At 40.5% G+C, this 13,182-nt stretch overlaps 1 protein-coding gene across 4 annotated transcripts in view; it reads left to right on the plus strand.

Moving 5' to 3' along the window:
• Window positions 1-515: 515 nt before the first annotated feature.
• LOC128430216 (glucosidase 2 subunit beta) overlaps window positions 516-13,182 on the plus strand; it is a 126,191-nt gene continuing 113,524 nt past the window's right edge. For all 4 annotated transcript variants that reach the window (XR_008333975.1, XR_008333976.1, XR_008333977.1 and 1 more), the window contains exons 1-6: window positions 516-715; window positions 1,059-1,175; window positions 2,738-2,833; window positions 5,048-5,105; window positions 6,046-6,163; window positions 10,894-11,023. Coding sequence is in view for 1 of the 4 variants with exons in the window: in XM_053416209.1 (XP_053272184.1) it covers window positions 634-715; window positions 1,059-1,175; window positions 2,738-2,833; window positions 5,048-5,105; window positions 6,046-6,163; window positions 10,894-11,023 (601 nt within the window). In the remaining 3 variants the exon portion in view is untranslated. The remainder of the gene's footprint in view (window positions 716-1,058; window positions 1,176-2,737; window positions 2,834-5,047; window positions 5,106-6,045; window positions 6,164-10,893; window positions 11,024-13,182) is intronic.

Consider the following 13,182-nt stretch of genomic DNA (forward strand, 5'->3'; position numbering starts at 1 on the left):
CTAAACACGGCTTTAACTCTATGTAACTCTTTTCTAATTTCCTTTTAAATCCCCTTTTTTTGTATCCATTATTAGTCCCACAATGGGTAAATTGCAGCAGCAGCAAGAGTCAACATATAGGCATCAGTAAGTAATGAATAACATACAATACTTAAGTGTAAGGAATATACAAAATATAGGGAAATATGAATGGAATACAAACTAATGTATACAGTGTAAAAACAAGAACCAAGTGCAGTATGGGAATATTGCACAGTTAAGAGAGTTAAATCAAGATTTGGTGACAGTGTGTCTTAGTAAAATCATTTCACAGACTTGACAATAAATAAATATATTTATTCTGCAACACAAATCTTTAAAACATAGTTTTAAAATCTTTAAATTGTGAACAAGTTGTATTTCCTTTTTCTTATTCGCCTCAGAAATCGTTCTCACTCGTGATTGGTCGCAGGAGGACCTCGATAGCAACCAACCGGACGTCCTTCTGACGCCACGTGACCGCATGTTTCAGGAAGTCGTGGACACGACCAGATTTAAATGTCGTTTGCGGACGCGCCGTGAGTTTTGAACACGGTTTGAGCGGGTTTTGAGTCGAGGACGGAGGGAAGCCGTTCGCAGTTCGTGTCCCCGGACATGCGTCTCCACGTTGTGGTCGCTGCCATGCTGTGGTGTGGCTTCGCCGAGTCGCGGAAGATAAGAGGGATTTCTTCGTCCTGTGAGTCCCCCGTCCTCTGTGTTAGCTTCAAGCTAACGAGCTCCTCTCCTCAAATGTTTGAAGTAGATGCTGCAGCGTCCTCCCACACGAGCAGCTGCTGAGTGACAGCACAGACACCACGACGCACAAGCCCACGAAGTGACTGTCAATGCATAATAAATAAGAATTAGTAATAAAAGTTACGCAAAGGACAGAAAGTTTGTTCATTATTTTCATCAAGCTAGCTCCAGGTGTCCTCCCAGACCCTCCCCCTGCACCTCTGAGCTTTTAATAAATGATAACATCACATTTGTTTGGTTATTGTGTTACCGCAGTGTGTAATGTTTTTCTCATTGTGTGGCAGACAAACGCTTCTACAGAGAGAGGAAGTCGTTTCTGTGCATCGACGGATCCAACATCATCCCCTTCGAGCAGGTGAACGATGATTACTGCGACTGTGAAGATGGTTCTGATGAACCAGGTAATAACACAGACCTGTGGGGCCAGTGAGTGTCTGTTTACCACTGTTTAAAAATACGTTAATAAAAACAAAAGTTTTGTGTGTTGTGTTTGATTCCCAACTACATTTTAAGCCTTTAATACTTGTTACGCTAACCTACCTAAGAAATAAAGCTAGACTCAAAACCTCTTTCATTTTCTGACCTAGAAAAAAAAACGTATTCCTGCCTTTTTCTTCTCACATCTATAGGCTTGAGCCATATGACTGTTTCAGCTACATGCACAGTACTGTGTTTTAGTTTGAAATTGGCATTTTCCAAAGTTCTGTGTTCGCGGCTGTAGTGTGGACGCACATGTGGCCTGAGACTACTGGAATGCACTGTTATATGGATCTCAGTGTCTATGCTGCTGCTTACATTTTATACAACACCGAGCATTGGGGCCAAATTGTCTCCCTTCCTCGATATGATTTTAAGGTTCACTTGAAAACTTTTAAAGCTCAGCACGGTCTAGCCCCCAGCTGTATAACGCACCCACTAACTCCAAGCAATAATCGAAGACCTTCCAACCAGCACTTGGTACGAGGCTCTAGAATTTGGCACGAGGCTCTAGAATTCCTTCCCTGTGGAGAGTGGACTAGTCAACAATTTTTTCCACTATTTCCAAGAATTTTGTAAAGCTCTTTGTTACGTTGTTTAGGTTATTGCGATATAAATACATTTGTATTATTGTTAATATCGTTATCCGACTTGATTCGATATTGCATGATTACTTTTTAAATATATACTGTATTTTAGAACAAATTTTCAATGTATTTAAAAACTAACATAGTAGACATGCAAGTTTTGTTATTACTGTACCGTGCACTTTATTTGTAAATTTCTTTCAACACATGTTCAAGCTGAAATTCTATCTGGAGATAAATGTGCTTTATTGCCGGTTTCATAATCAAACACCTGTTTTAAAAGATCTGATTTGTCCATTAAACCCGACTTTTGAGCTCCATATTCAGCATAAAAAGGTTTGCAAGAAAGTTAAGTTTATTAATAAAGCACTTTTCACATACACAAGTTAAAAAGTGCTTAAGAGGGAAATACAAATATAAAAAACCATAGGTGTGCAAAACAGAAAACACATAGGAAAACAAAGTCCAGTAAAGAGCATTTTGTTTGTATTATATTCCCCTTTCAAGGTTTTAGAGTCATTGATCACAGATATTAATTGGTGATGCAGCCAGGTCAACGGAGAGTCTAAAAGAACCTAAACAATCCCTGGATCTCACCTTGATATAATTTGAAGTCCAATTTCCACAGAAAGAAAATCACAAAATTCACTAAACCACACAAGAAAATCACAAAATTCACTAAACCACACAAGAAAATCACAAAACAGTGACCTTTCCAAAGAATAACTTGTTACATGTTGAAAAGAAGATTATAATTTGGTCCTTGTGGCAGTTAAGGGTAGCTCACTCACAGTTAGACTCTTGCTGTGTTGGAAAAACTGTAGCTCCTGTGAATGTATGATAAAAAGTTTTTTTTTTAATACCATGCAATGCTGACCTCAGCTTCTGGTCCCATGTAGGAACGTCAGCTTGCCCTCGTGGCCGATTCTACTGCACCAATCTGGGTTTCCGCCCACACTACATCCCATCATCAAGAGTCAATGATGGCATCTGTGGTAAGAACGTTTATATTGGTTTGTAGCAGATGAAATGATTATATCACGCACATGCTGCAGGCAATGACGGCTCATCGCCTCTTTCACTCACTGGCAACACCTGTTCCATCTCAGACACAATTTCAAAGTGTCTCCATTCAAGCAGCCTTAAACATTGATTATTAGGAGTTGTGTTCGAAGAGACTGAAGTAAAAGATGTAAACTTAAAGAAAAGTAACGGCTGTAACATGATCACTGTTGCTTTTTGTAGTATTTTTATTCTTATACTTCTTTTAAACCCGAATTAGCAGGTATGTGTAGGTTTTTAACCTATGTCTACTGCAGAGTCATTTAACCCGGGAGTGAATGCCGATTCTATCCATTCCATTCAAGATGTTGCTGGGTTTTAATGTTTTGTTTTGACTAGTTGAAAAAGGGGCTTTACTATCTTGTAAAGTTGTCTACTTGCAAAGGGAAAGGAGTAACCTGCAGATACACAATAATTGTAGCACAAACGGGCGTGTACACACTCATTTCCATCCCTTGGCTTTCCCTTGAAAAACATCCTGCTCTATTCCTCAAGGCTTTTTGCTCTTGTAAAATCTGCCACAATCTGAGCCTAATCAGGTAGTTATTCAGCCCCTCTTCTCCTCCACTTTTGTTCTCCAGTCGCTCTCCACTTCGAAAAAAATCAATACATTCCTTTGTCGACACGGCCTCTCTCTGTCACCAGCTTTCTCAGCAGCGTTGAAGAGTGAAAGAACATGAAGGGGAATGTTCCACAAAGCCCTCTTCTTTCCTTCCCTCCCTCTTTTATTCAACTCCCACTTGTCTTCTCATACCTTCCCTGCCCTGAATGGAGCCACTTAATAGCTAACGTGTCGTCGCGTTTCCTCGTCAACTGGTTTGTTGAGAGGTTTTTTCGCCGACCTCCTTTTCTGGGCTGTAAATGCTCTCGTTTCCCGCGGTCACCGACGGGGTTCTGGATAATTGAGAAGTTTCACACTGTGCCCACTCTCTTGGGTTAAAACATGTGAGATGAAGCCAGATCTGAGCACTTACAAAATACCATGCAACTGATCTTATAAATGACTGATCTCAAGAGACCCTCTCTGAAGCGGAGAGAGAGAGATATCTTGCAGAAACGAAGATCAAATCTCTGGCTTTGAGGATGAGAAGTGACTGGATATATCATCATTATCTGCACTGAAGAGAAAACAGATGTGTCAGTTTTATTAGTGGAAGGCAATTAGAGCGATTCAGGAACATAGGCCCTTTAATAACTGTGGATGGCTCTTGGTGCCGATACAAACATTTAACACAAATTCCACCACATGTTCTTGTTTTGTGCAATCATGTGATCTTTTTAGGGCTGTAAGAACACTTGTCTCATGTGTAGCTTAGCACAAATACTGGAAACAAGGGGAAACTGCTAGCCTGGCTCTTGCTGTTTTTTGTACGGATTAACAGCGTGTAACATGTTTATTTGTTGAGGATTTCAAAGGGCAGACATGTTTCCAGACTTTGCGCTAAGCCAACTTGCCCTCGGCTTCAGTAGCTTCATATTTACTCTACAAACATGAGTGATAAGTGATATGCCTAAAAAATACCTGAAAATAAAAGATGAGCGACAAAAGATTATTCAACTAATCATTATTTATTCTTAGTCGTGTTTTATAGTGTAATGCTAAGCTCTTAAATCAAGTGTTGTTTTTAACTTTATTTGCCAAATCATGCACAGATCATATGTAGAGCCACAGAACCATCTCCCAATGGGAACGCTTCTTAGGCAACACCCGTCACCATGTTGACATTTCCAGCCATGCGGAGAGTATCGCGCCCATCCTCGTACCGGGCCTTCATTTTCAGCTCGACTACACATCTGTCATATTTTGTGAAAGTTAACAAGTGTGTAGTTTTGTAGTTTTTATCTTGCACAGCTGTGATGTTAATGCAGGGATACAAATCTGTGCCCACACACACACAAACACATTCCAAGGTACTCAAAACCCGAAAGTCCTGTGGTAGCTCCTGCCACTAGGTGTCGCCAGGGCCACATTTTGCCATGATGACACACCCACATATACACACAGACACACACAAGTTGAAAACACCAGCCATGCTGTCGCTGCTGGTAATAAAGACACATTGCTAAGTTCTCTTTGTCGATGTGTTGAATTGTCTTCTATTGTCTTGTATGTGCGTTGAATCGTTTTCTCCTGTGTCTCTCACCAGATTGCTGCGACGCCTCAGATGAATACAACAGCCACGCTCGCTGCCAGAACACTTGCTGGTCAGTTGAAAACTAAGAATCAATACTTGTAAAATGTGCACATTGTCACAATAAAGGTCCATGCATGGCTGTAAGAATAAACCCTCATCCAATCCATTCACTGGAGGGAAATGTAAAAGTCCCTCAAAAAGCAATTTCAGATTTTCCTTTTTACAATTTGAATTTAAACATAAGGCCGTTTATCACAGCATCAGCGTGATAGACTCTTCACTTGCTGTAACCCATGTTTTATTCAGTGTGCCACCAGGGGGCATAGTGTCACTGTGATTTAAAAAACTTGATGTGGTTCTGACAGTCTCTTGTAATGTCGAGTATATGCATCACAGTATTGTTTTGAAGAGTTCATCCGTGATAAAGACTTTTCCCCCCCGCCGTAAATCGCTCTCTCAATAACCCAGTCCAGAGGATCCGGGGGTGTTTTTCAAGCAGAAAATTTAGTTTGAGGATTTAAATCATATACTACACAGATCGTTGGCTGTGAATAAAAGTACTTACAAGAACTCAAGACTCCTGCCAGCTCGTATTCATCATCTTCTCCGAGCGTCACAGCGAACGTTGACCATACTGGGATACTGAAATGTAGCCCGCTGTGTAAATGTAACTTCTAATACAGTAACCCACATCTTTTGTTGACAGTCCTCCCATTATTTAATTTGATGCCGTTCGCCTCACAACCACATATAAAAGCAGAGTATATCTCATTATGTTTACACAAGGTCCGCACTCTTATTGTGTTTGCCAGACTTCAAAAACAATTTAGCTCAGCCACAGAGCATCAGCCCCCGTCTTATTTACTCTTCTATTTTCCCATTTGGATTCCTGCCGTATTGCAGGCCCTTAAAAATTGGATCGCGCCATCTCAATGGTCATAGCAGGGGTGGCCGACGTTTTTCTCAGTAATGATGGGGCTGTGCCTCCTCTCTCGCTCGCTCTCCTCCAGGAATCTGGGACAGAGAGAGAGAGCGTACGTGGAGGGCCAGATGAGGACCTTGGACGAGGGTCTGCTACTCAAGCAGCAGCTGATTGAGGAGGGAGTGCTGCTCTGGAGGGAGAAGCAGGTACACTGTATTCTACTGAAGTAACTACTACCATCCAGCATGCAGTAGCAGCAGCAGTAGTAGTAGTAGGAGTTGTAGTAGTAGTAGTAGTTGTAGTAGTTGTAGTAGTAGTAGTAGTAGTAGTAGCAGTAGTAGTATTAATAATAGTATTAGTAACAGGAAAGTCATCAGGGTTTTCCATTAAAACCTTAAATCATGTTCCTACCATTAACAGTGTAGTCTCTAAAGCACCATATATATATGGATGTCTATATCAACTTATCTTTTCATCAGGATAAAAGTGGTAACCTTCAATTAATGGGAAAGTTGGAGTTGTGGAGAGGTTTATTAGTAAAATACTGATTTTACTAATAATGACTATAAAAGTACTAATATAAAAGTACTAATATGCAATTTTGAAAAATAATGATAGTAAACTTCATATAGCCTAAAAGTCAGCGACAGGTGCTTTACATAAAACAGTACAACAGAAGTTGTATGTAAGCAAGATTACACAAAAACTGCTGAATGGATTTCCACGATTTTTTTTCACCTTCTTTAACAGTGCGAGATAGGACGTTTCCAATATTTCCACTATTTACTCAAGTATTGTCATCCCCATTGTGGTGCTGTGTAAGAGTCAGAGGATCAAAAAAGTAATTTTGACCCATCTGTAAAAACGTTCTCAGAGAACTAGAAAGACTAAAAATGCTCTCTGTGTAATGTTTTGGTTATACGCACCTGTGGTCTGTGTGAAATTGCTGAGCTGTAGTCGGAGCCCATTGGAGTGAAGTTGTTGAACCCTTGTGCTGTGAACTGTGGCGCAAAGATCCACACAGTGTGTTGCCCTGAAATACAATTGTAAGTCTAGTATTTGCTTTTCAGTGTCTGTCATTACCAGTGTCTTGGCTGTGAGTCTATTATTGTGGTTTGCAAACAAATTATGGAAGACTGGCCCTAATGTTTTCATAAAAATACTTCTGCCTCGTGGCGGTTTTCTGTAGATATTGTTTCAATAGATTCAATTAACTTTTCACCTTGGCTACGTGCGCTGCCAGTCAGTATCTGCCGCGTTATTACCTGGCCTGCAAGCTAACACACTTGATTGATAGGGACGTTGAGGTTAATTTGCTTTTATATGCGCCGCGCTCTGAGTATTCCTGGTCTAAATGAGCAGCTTGTGCTCTATGATATTGTTGTGACCAAACATGTTTATGGCACCTGCTGCTACAGGCATCTGCTCTACAGTTTTTCAGCACCACCCTTAGCCTGCTGTGCCGTTAGTGTTTTGCCCTGTCGACGTGATAAGTTTAGTGGTTTTTCCTCGCTCTTAACAACTATAAAAAGAAACAGCATTTTCCAGCCATTATCTCTTTGTTTTAGTTGATCAATTTATGCCACTTAGAAGTGAGCGTCCTCCCATCTCAGCATGGGACGTATGTATCTTATGAATGATTCAAGCTCCTATCCAATCTAGTTTGTACTGTCCTCTATAATCTTGAAACGTCATCACATCCGTCTCTCTACATCAACTTTGCATTTGATTTTATATTCTTAAGGATCACAGGGGACTTCACTTTATTTACAAACACTTGCGAGAAGTAAATGTTTGCAAAGTGAGCGATTTTGGATCGATGTGCTCCTTTAAGAAGAGTAGAAACGGATTCACCGTTTTTTTCCTCCCCTCTTCATTTGCACATTCGCTTCAACAAGCACGAAGCCAAATGAGAAACCGGAGCCCTGGAGTTCGGAGCAAATTAAATTGGTAAATTTGGCAGCCAAGGGTCTCTTTAGATGTTTGTAAGTTGTATTTACTGGTTCACTGGTCTCATTACTTAATGCATTATTGTGCTTTAGGAAATACAAGTTGCCTTCCCGGCCGCTGATGGATGGTCAGAGCTGGCTCCCAAACGGCAATTTGCAAGCTAATTTACCTTTTTTGTCGAACATTTAGTAATTGAATTCGGAAATTGATCAGACCAGACTATAGTCCAATTTAAAATATTTAGCTGGGATTGTAGAGGACTCATTTGTAGCTGGAAAATATTATAGACTCCTCAATCATTGTGTTGCATGGTTATGAACTTTAGAAATGATTTTATTTCAATTCTTTGAAGCAACTCACAGAAATGTTACTGTCAAAAAAGAAAGAGTCAAAAGTGTTTAAAACATGGATGATACAGTTAAAAAGATCCCCATTTATTTGACAACAGAGATTTTGACTTTATTGAGCACACATACGCACGCACACACAATCTCTCACTCACTCGCGTCTGATTTACCAGCTGATGGTCTCTGAGTGTGTACCCTGCACTCTTCTCTTTTTTCCTCCTCCATGTTCTTTTCTTTGGCGGCTGATTGACAGATCGAGGCTGAAGTGTCACCCGGCCCTCCGAGCCCCGCTGCACATTGTGATCCTTTTCCTCTCGCTGTGCCTCTGTTGATATGGCAGGGTTACCTCAGGGGCCTCGTCTCGAAAACCTTACACAATGACTGGAAAGTGAACTCTTCCCACGGTTCAGGGGTTAAAGCAGGAATCTGCTGTTAAAGGAGCCGCACACTAGAAAACTTTTTAATCAAACTGAAGTCAGAATGAGAGTAGCATGTCAGCACTGCATGCTCTGGAACCGGCAGAAATGGGAATGTTGCTCTTAATTGAAAACAAATTGGTATTCAATACAATCCTCTTTGTGGGGGTTTGTGATTATCTTTCTCTTGATTGGCTCACTCAAAGGTGAATGAAAGGATCCTGTGATGCAATTGGTCTTCAAATGCAAAGTGTGAAGGATGCAGCCCCTGAATGGAGACACAGCTAATGTGGAACAGTTCTTCATTAAAACGTCTAGCAACGACTGGATTGATGTTTTATATTTGTTGACTTTCTCAAGGTAAAACCCAGAGAAAGCCCCAATTTATTCAGTCTAAAAAATAAGTACATACAAATCTTTTAAAACAAAAACACATTTCATGTCAAATACTGATTATTCTTGAGAAAAAATTGTGTTTAAACGTGTTTTTGTCTTTATGCACCTCAGATATTTCCACGCATTTCTCTGAAAAAGTGTACACAAACATGTTCATATACTGTGTGCATTATTATCTGGTGCGGTGTACATGACTTTAACACACTTTTATATGTTAAGGTTTCTATTCACAGGTAAATATGTTTTTGTGGACTTAAAATGGAGCCCATAAATCACTGCAGCAAACTGAAGTTGGCAAAGCAAAACAGCGTGGCCTAGAAAGGTAGTCATCCCTGTCCGAACCCGGCAGAATCCATCACTGCATTATGAGAGTCTCTGAGGAGAGATTGGGAGGCACAAACAAGGAGCCACGGCGCTTTCATATTAATTGGTCCATTACAGAGAGTGATGATAGGTTATGCTTGGCTGTCAAAAGCTGTCATTTCTGGTGTGACAACAAAAGCGCCTGGCGCAAGTGATTTAAAAAGTGCATTGTGCAGACCCCGGGTGCTGTCGTTCAGGTTTTTGTGAATACATGTGCGTGTTCTGGTCTGAAGATAGATTTACATAAAGGCAGATATGCAAAGAAAACATTTCTAGAATAGGAGTCGATTATCTGAGTCAACAATTTCTTAGTTTCTTCGGGATACGTCATAATTCTACCAATTATTTGTCTCCTAACAGTAAATATCTCTTGTATTAGGAGGAAGGAAGCTTAATGTGGATGGAACTGAATATCGTGACAACAAACTTGCATTGTCATGTTTAGTTTGTGTGTGCTGTTTTGCCAAATATATTTTTCACATCTTTATTCCTCTGTTTTATCTTTCTATCTTTCATCAATCTTATTAAATGGATATTTCAATAGAAGCCCTTCTCGGGACGGGACAGTCTCCATTCTTACGAAAACAATAACAATCGTGACATGACTTCAAGTGAACCAGACTGTTATCTGCTTCCTTCTATTAGGCTTCATACCGAGATTATTCTGTTGTACCTTAAGCTATTTAGTTTGGCCAGCAATCGTCTCTGATTATTGATCCTTGTTGTAATAAAGTCATGTTGCTCCTTGAGTAAATCATTTCATTCCCTATTGTGATAAAAAATTTGACATTCAGCCATATTTCATCAAAGACCTCTGCAGTACGCTGATATGAATATTTTTGGTTTCTTGATCTCTTCTTTTGGTCGTATCGTCCAGGCCTAAACAGGAATATTCTGAAATTTCTCGTGATATGGCTAATAAAATCACAATCAATGTAAAATGGATGATTTTTTTTTATTTAAGATAATCATTTACTCACTTCTAGGTTAAAAACATGTGTAAATAATATGTGGTAATAGCAAAATAATGTTGTTAAGGGTGGGAATGTTTCATTTTTCAACAAGCTCAATTTGAACTTGGGTGTTAGTCACAGTGGGACTCGATGGTATGATGTTCAAGCTCTTTTTCACATTTTGATAGGTATAGAATTATACAGATGGCGATTCTGTTCAGAACATTTGAAACTCCACGGAAATTGAAGAACATGAGTCATAATGCATCAGAGCAGTGTTGGCATGGTTGTGGAGAGGGGGGCTCACTTATACATCTTCTGTGGCATTGGCCCAAAAGTAAGAACATTTTGTTGTTGTTATTAAAGAAAAGTTGTTTGCTAGATTGCATATAAAGATTACACCAATTCGGCTGTACGTTTATGAAGTAATACAATTACCTTTAAAGACTTCTAGACCTTGACTCTGCTGTAGTTGTATTGATGATTATAGTTGTTGTTTGTCTTTCCTCAGGCTCAGCTCAGGGAGCTCCAGCAGGTAGCAGAGGACCTACAGATCAAACTAGAGGAACACCGGAGGAGGAAACACGAGGCCGACCGATTCAAAGAGCAAACGTTAAAGGCGCTGGGAGCAGGCGACAGCGGTAAGTGTCACGCCGCCTTTAACCTTCCATGATTTGTTTTGAGTCAATTCCAAGCACTTCGCCCAATCCGCAGAATTACTTCAGTTTGCAGACATTAGGTCGTTGCCACGGAGCTGCCAGGGGCTGCTTCCATTTCATTTCAGCGCAGCCATACGTTTGAACAAAAGTAAATTGACCGCGGAACCTCAGGCCAGATGCCCAGGATGGCAAATGTTAGACCTTCAGAAACAGCTGGGAGGTTAAACACAGACGCCTGCGCCATTGAAATAAATGGGCGAGGAGAGGAGTGCTGAGCAGCAGCATATTACAGTCCCACAGCTCTGCTTTTTACGTTCCTCCAACCATCAGAGAGAAGTTGCTTATGACTCACAGGAAAATTCCCTTATCGCTCCAAGCACAAGCTGGCTCTGCATTTAAGTGGCGCTCAGACTCGCGCGTGTGAATCTGCGGAGAGTTGTGGGGCTGGATGGGGAAATGGACTCAATCATTTTCTGCACTGAGGTCTTTAAGGATTTAGAATCATTACATGTGTGTTGTGTGAGGAGGGGGGGCTGGAAACCGGTGGAGTTAAATGAGCTCAAAGTTTTTAGAGTTTTGATTGCTATTCCTGTTCCTAATAAATCTATGAAGCACAAAATGGGAAAGTGAAGAATCAGTATTTTTTACAAGTGTAGTTTCTTTAGTTGCCTAAACTGACAGTTTTGCGTTTCAATATATCAGCTGCACATTTATTGAGTGACGGCAGTCGTCTGCTTTTTAATACGTTTGCTATTGGGTTTCGCACGTCCATCTCTGTTGTCATGAAATGTCGGCAATTATCTTGTGTCAAACTGTCCCTCAAGTAAAAGTTTTGATTGCAATAAAGGTCATTTAACTTTGGTGGTTCCTCTGAGCGTGCATCCATCACACCTCCCGCTGTGCGAGCTGACCTTTGTTAGACGTCAGTGGCCCCCTGCGCCTGTCAACCCTTTTCCTTCCATTACTGCTCATCTTCAGGGCTCAACAACCATCAATTTTCATTTCCGTGGTCACGTCGGCGTGTCTTTGTCCATGTTGGCGATCCATCCAGGCTTCTAGTCCGCTCTTTTAATGACAGTTTGCATTTGTGTGTGTGTGGCGGCTCCAGTTGGACATACGTTTCAGAGGCTACTTATCCAACCTTTTTGTTCCCTGCCTGCAGCCTACAGTTTAATTAATATTTTAATTTTTAGTAAATGAGCACCATCAACCTGCCGGGACGGTAACTCCAAAGCTCCTCGATGGGACATGCTGTTTTTATTTGAGGGATTTAGGTGACAATACTTTAATGCACATTTTGATTTCATTCCTCGAGTAAAAATAAAGAGCAGAGATTATAGAGGTGAAATAATCAAGGAAGCATTTCCCCAACTTTATATTTGAGCCTGAGCTTATTGACCTATAAGCAGTTGAGAATTAATACCTTTTTTAATTGCTATTTGCTGGTAAAGTGAAAGGCAGCAGTTTGGGATTGTTTACACCACTTCATGAAATTATGGAGTTTCTTATGCTGCTTTTAGACATGCACTGAACTCTGTATATTTTCCTTACATTTTCTGGAGGCACCATATGTGAGAACGCAAATGTCCGAGTCAGTTGTTCCGAACGTTTTTCCTGCCACCCCCCTAAGTAGAATGTCTTGGACAATATACTGCTGTGTTCTTCTTATGTGAAAGGCAAAATTCTGGAAAATGTCTGACCCCACAGACATTTTAGCAAGTTAATGTATGACTACATCTATATATATTCAAACCAACCTATTCCTTGCATTATTAGATACATGTATTCCATGTTTTCATAACTCTTCAGAATCATGTGACCTGTTAACTCAGCGTCAGACTCGAGGATCCACAATAAAGAAACCCTCGCTTCCCTGAGACCATTTTCACCCCTGACTAATAGAGTTGCGTGTTGTATACAGTACACATCTCCCACCCTATAAACCCTATGAGGCTATGAGGTGATGAAGCTATAAAGGTTTCTTTAAAGGGGATTCAACCTTCACAAGGCCCATGAGGACAAATGTAGAGTTGCTTCAATTAAATACAGGAACATCACAATAAAGAAACAAGTTAGTTTTTTTCACGACCGTCATGCCTGTCGCTTTATGACCTGTCAATAGTCTGTGTCATAATAGGAAT

The sequence above is a fragment of the Pleuronectes platessa genome, chromosome 23, assembly GCF_947347685.1.
Source record: "Pleuronectes platessa chromosome 23, fPlePla1.1, whole genome shotgun sequence".
Lineage (NCBI taxonomy): Eukaryota > Metazoa > Chordata > Actinopteri > Pleuronectiformes > Pleuronectidae > Pleuronectes > Pleuronectes platessa.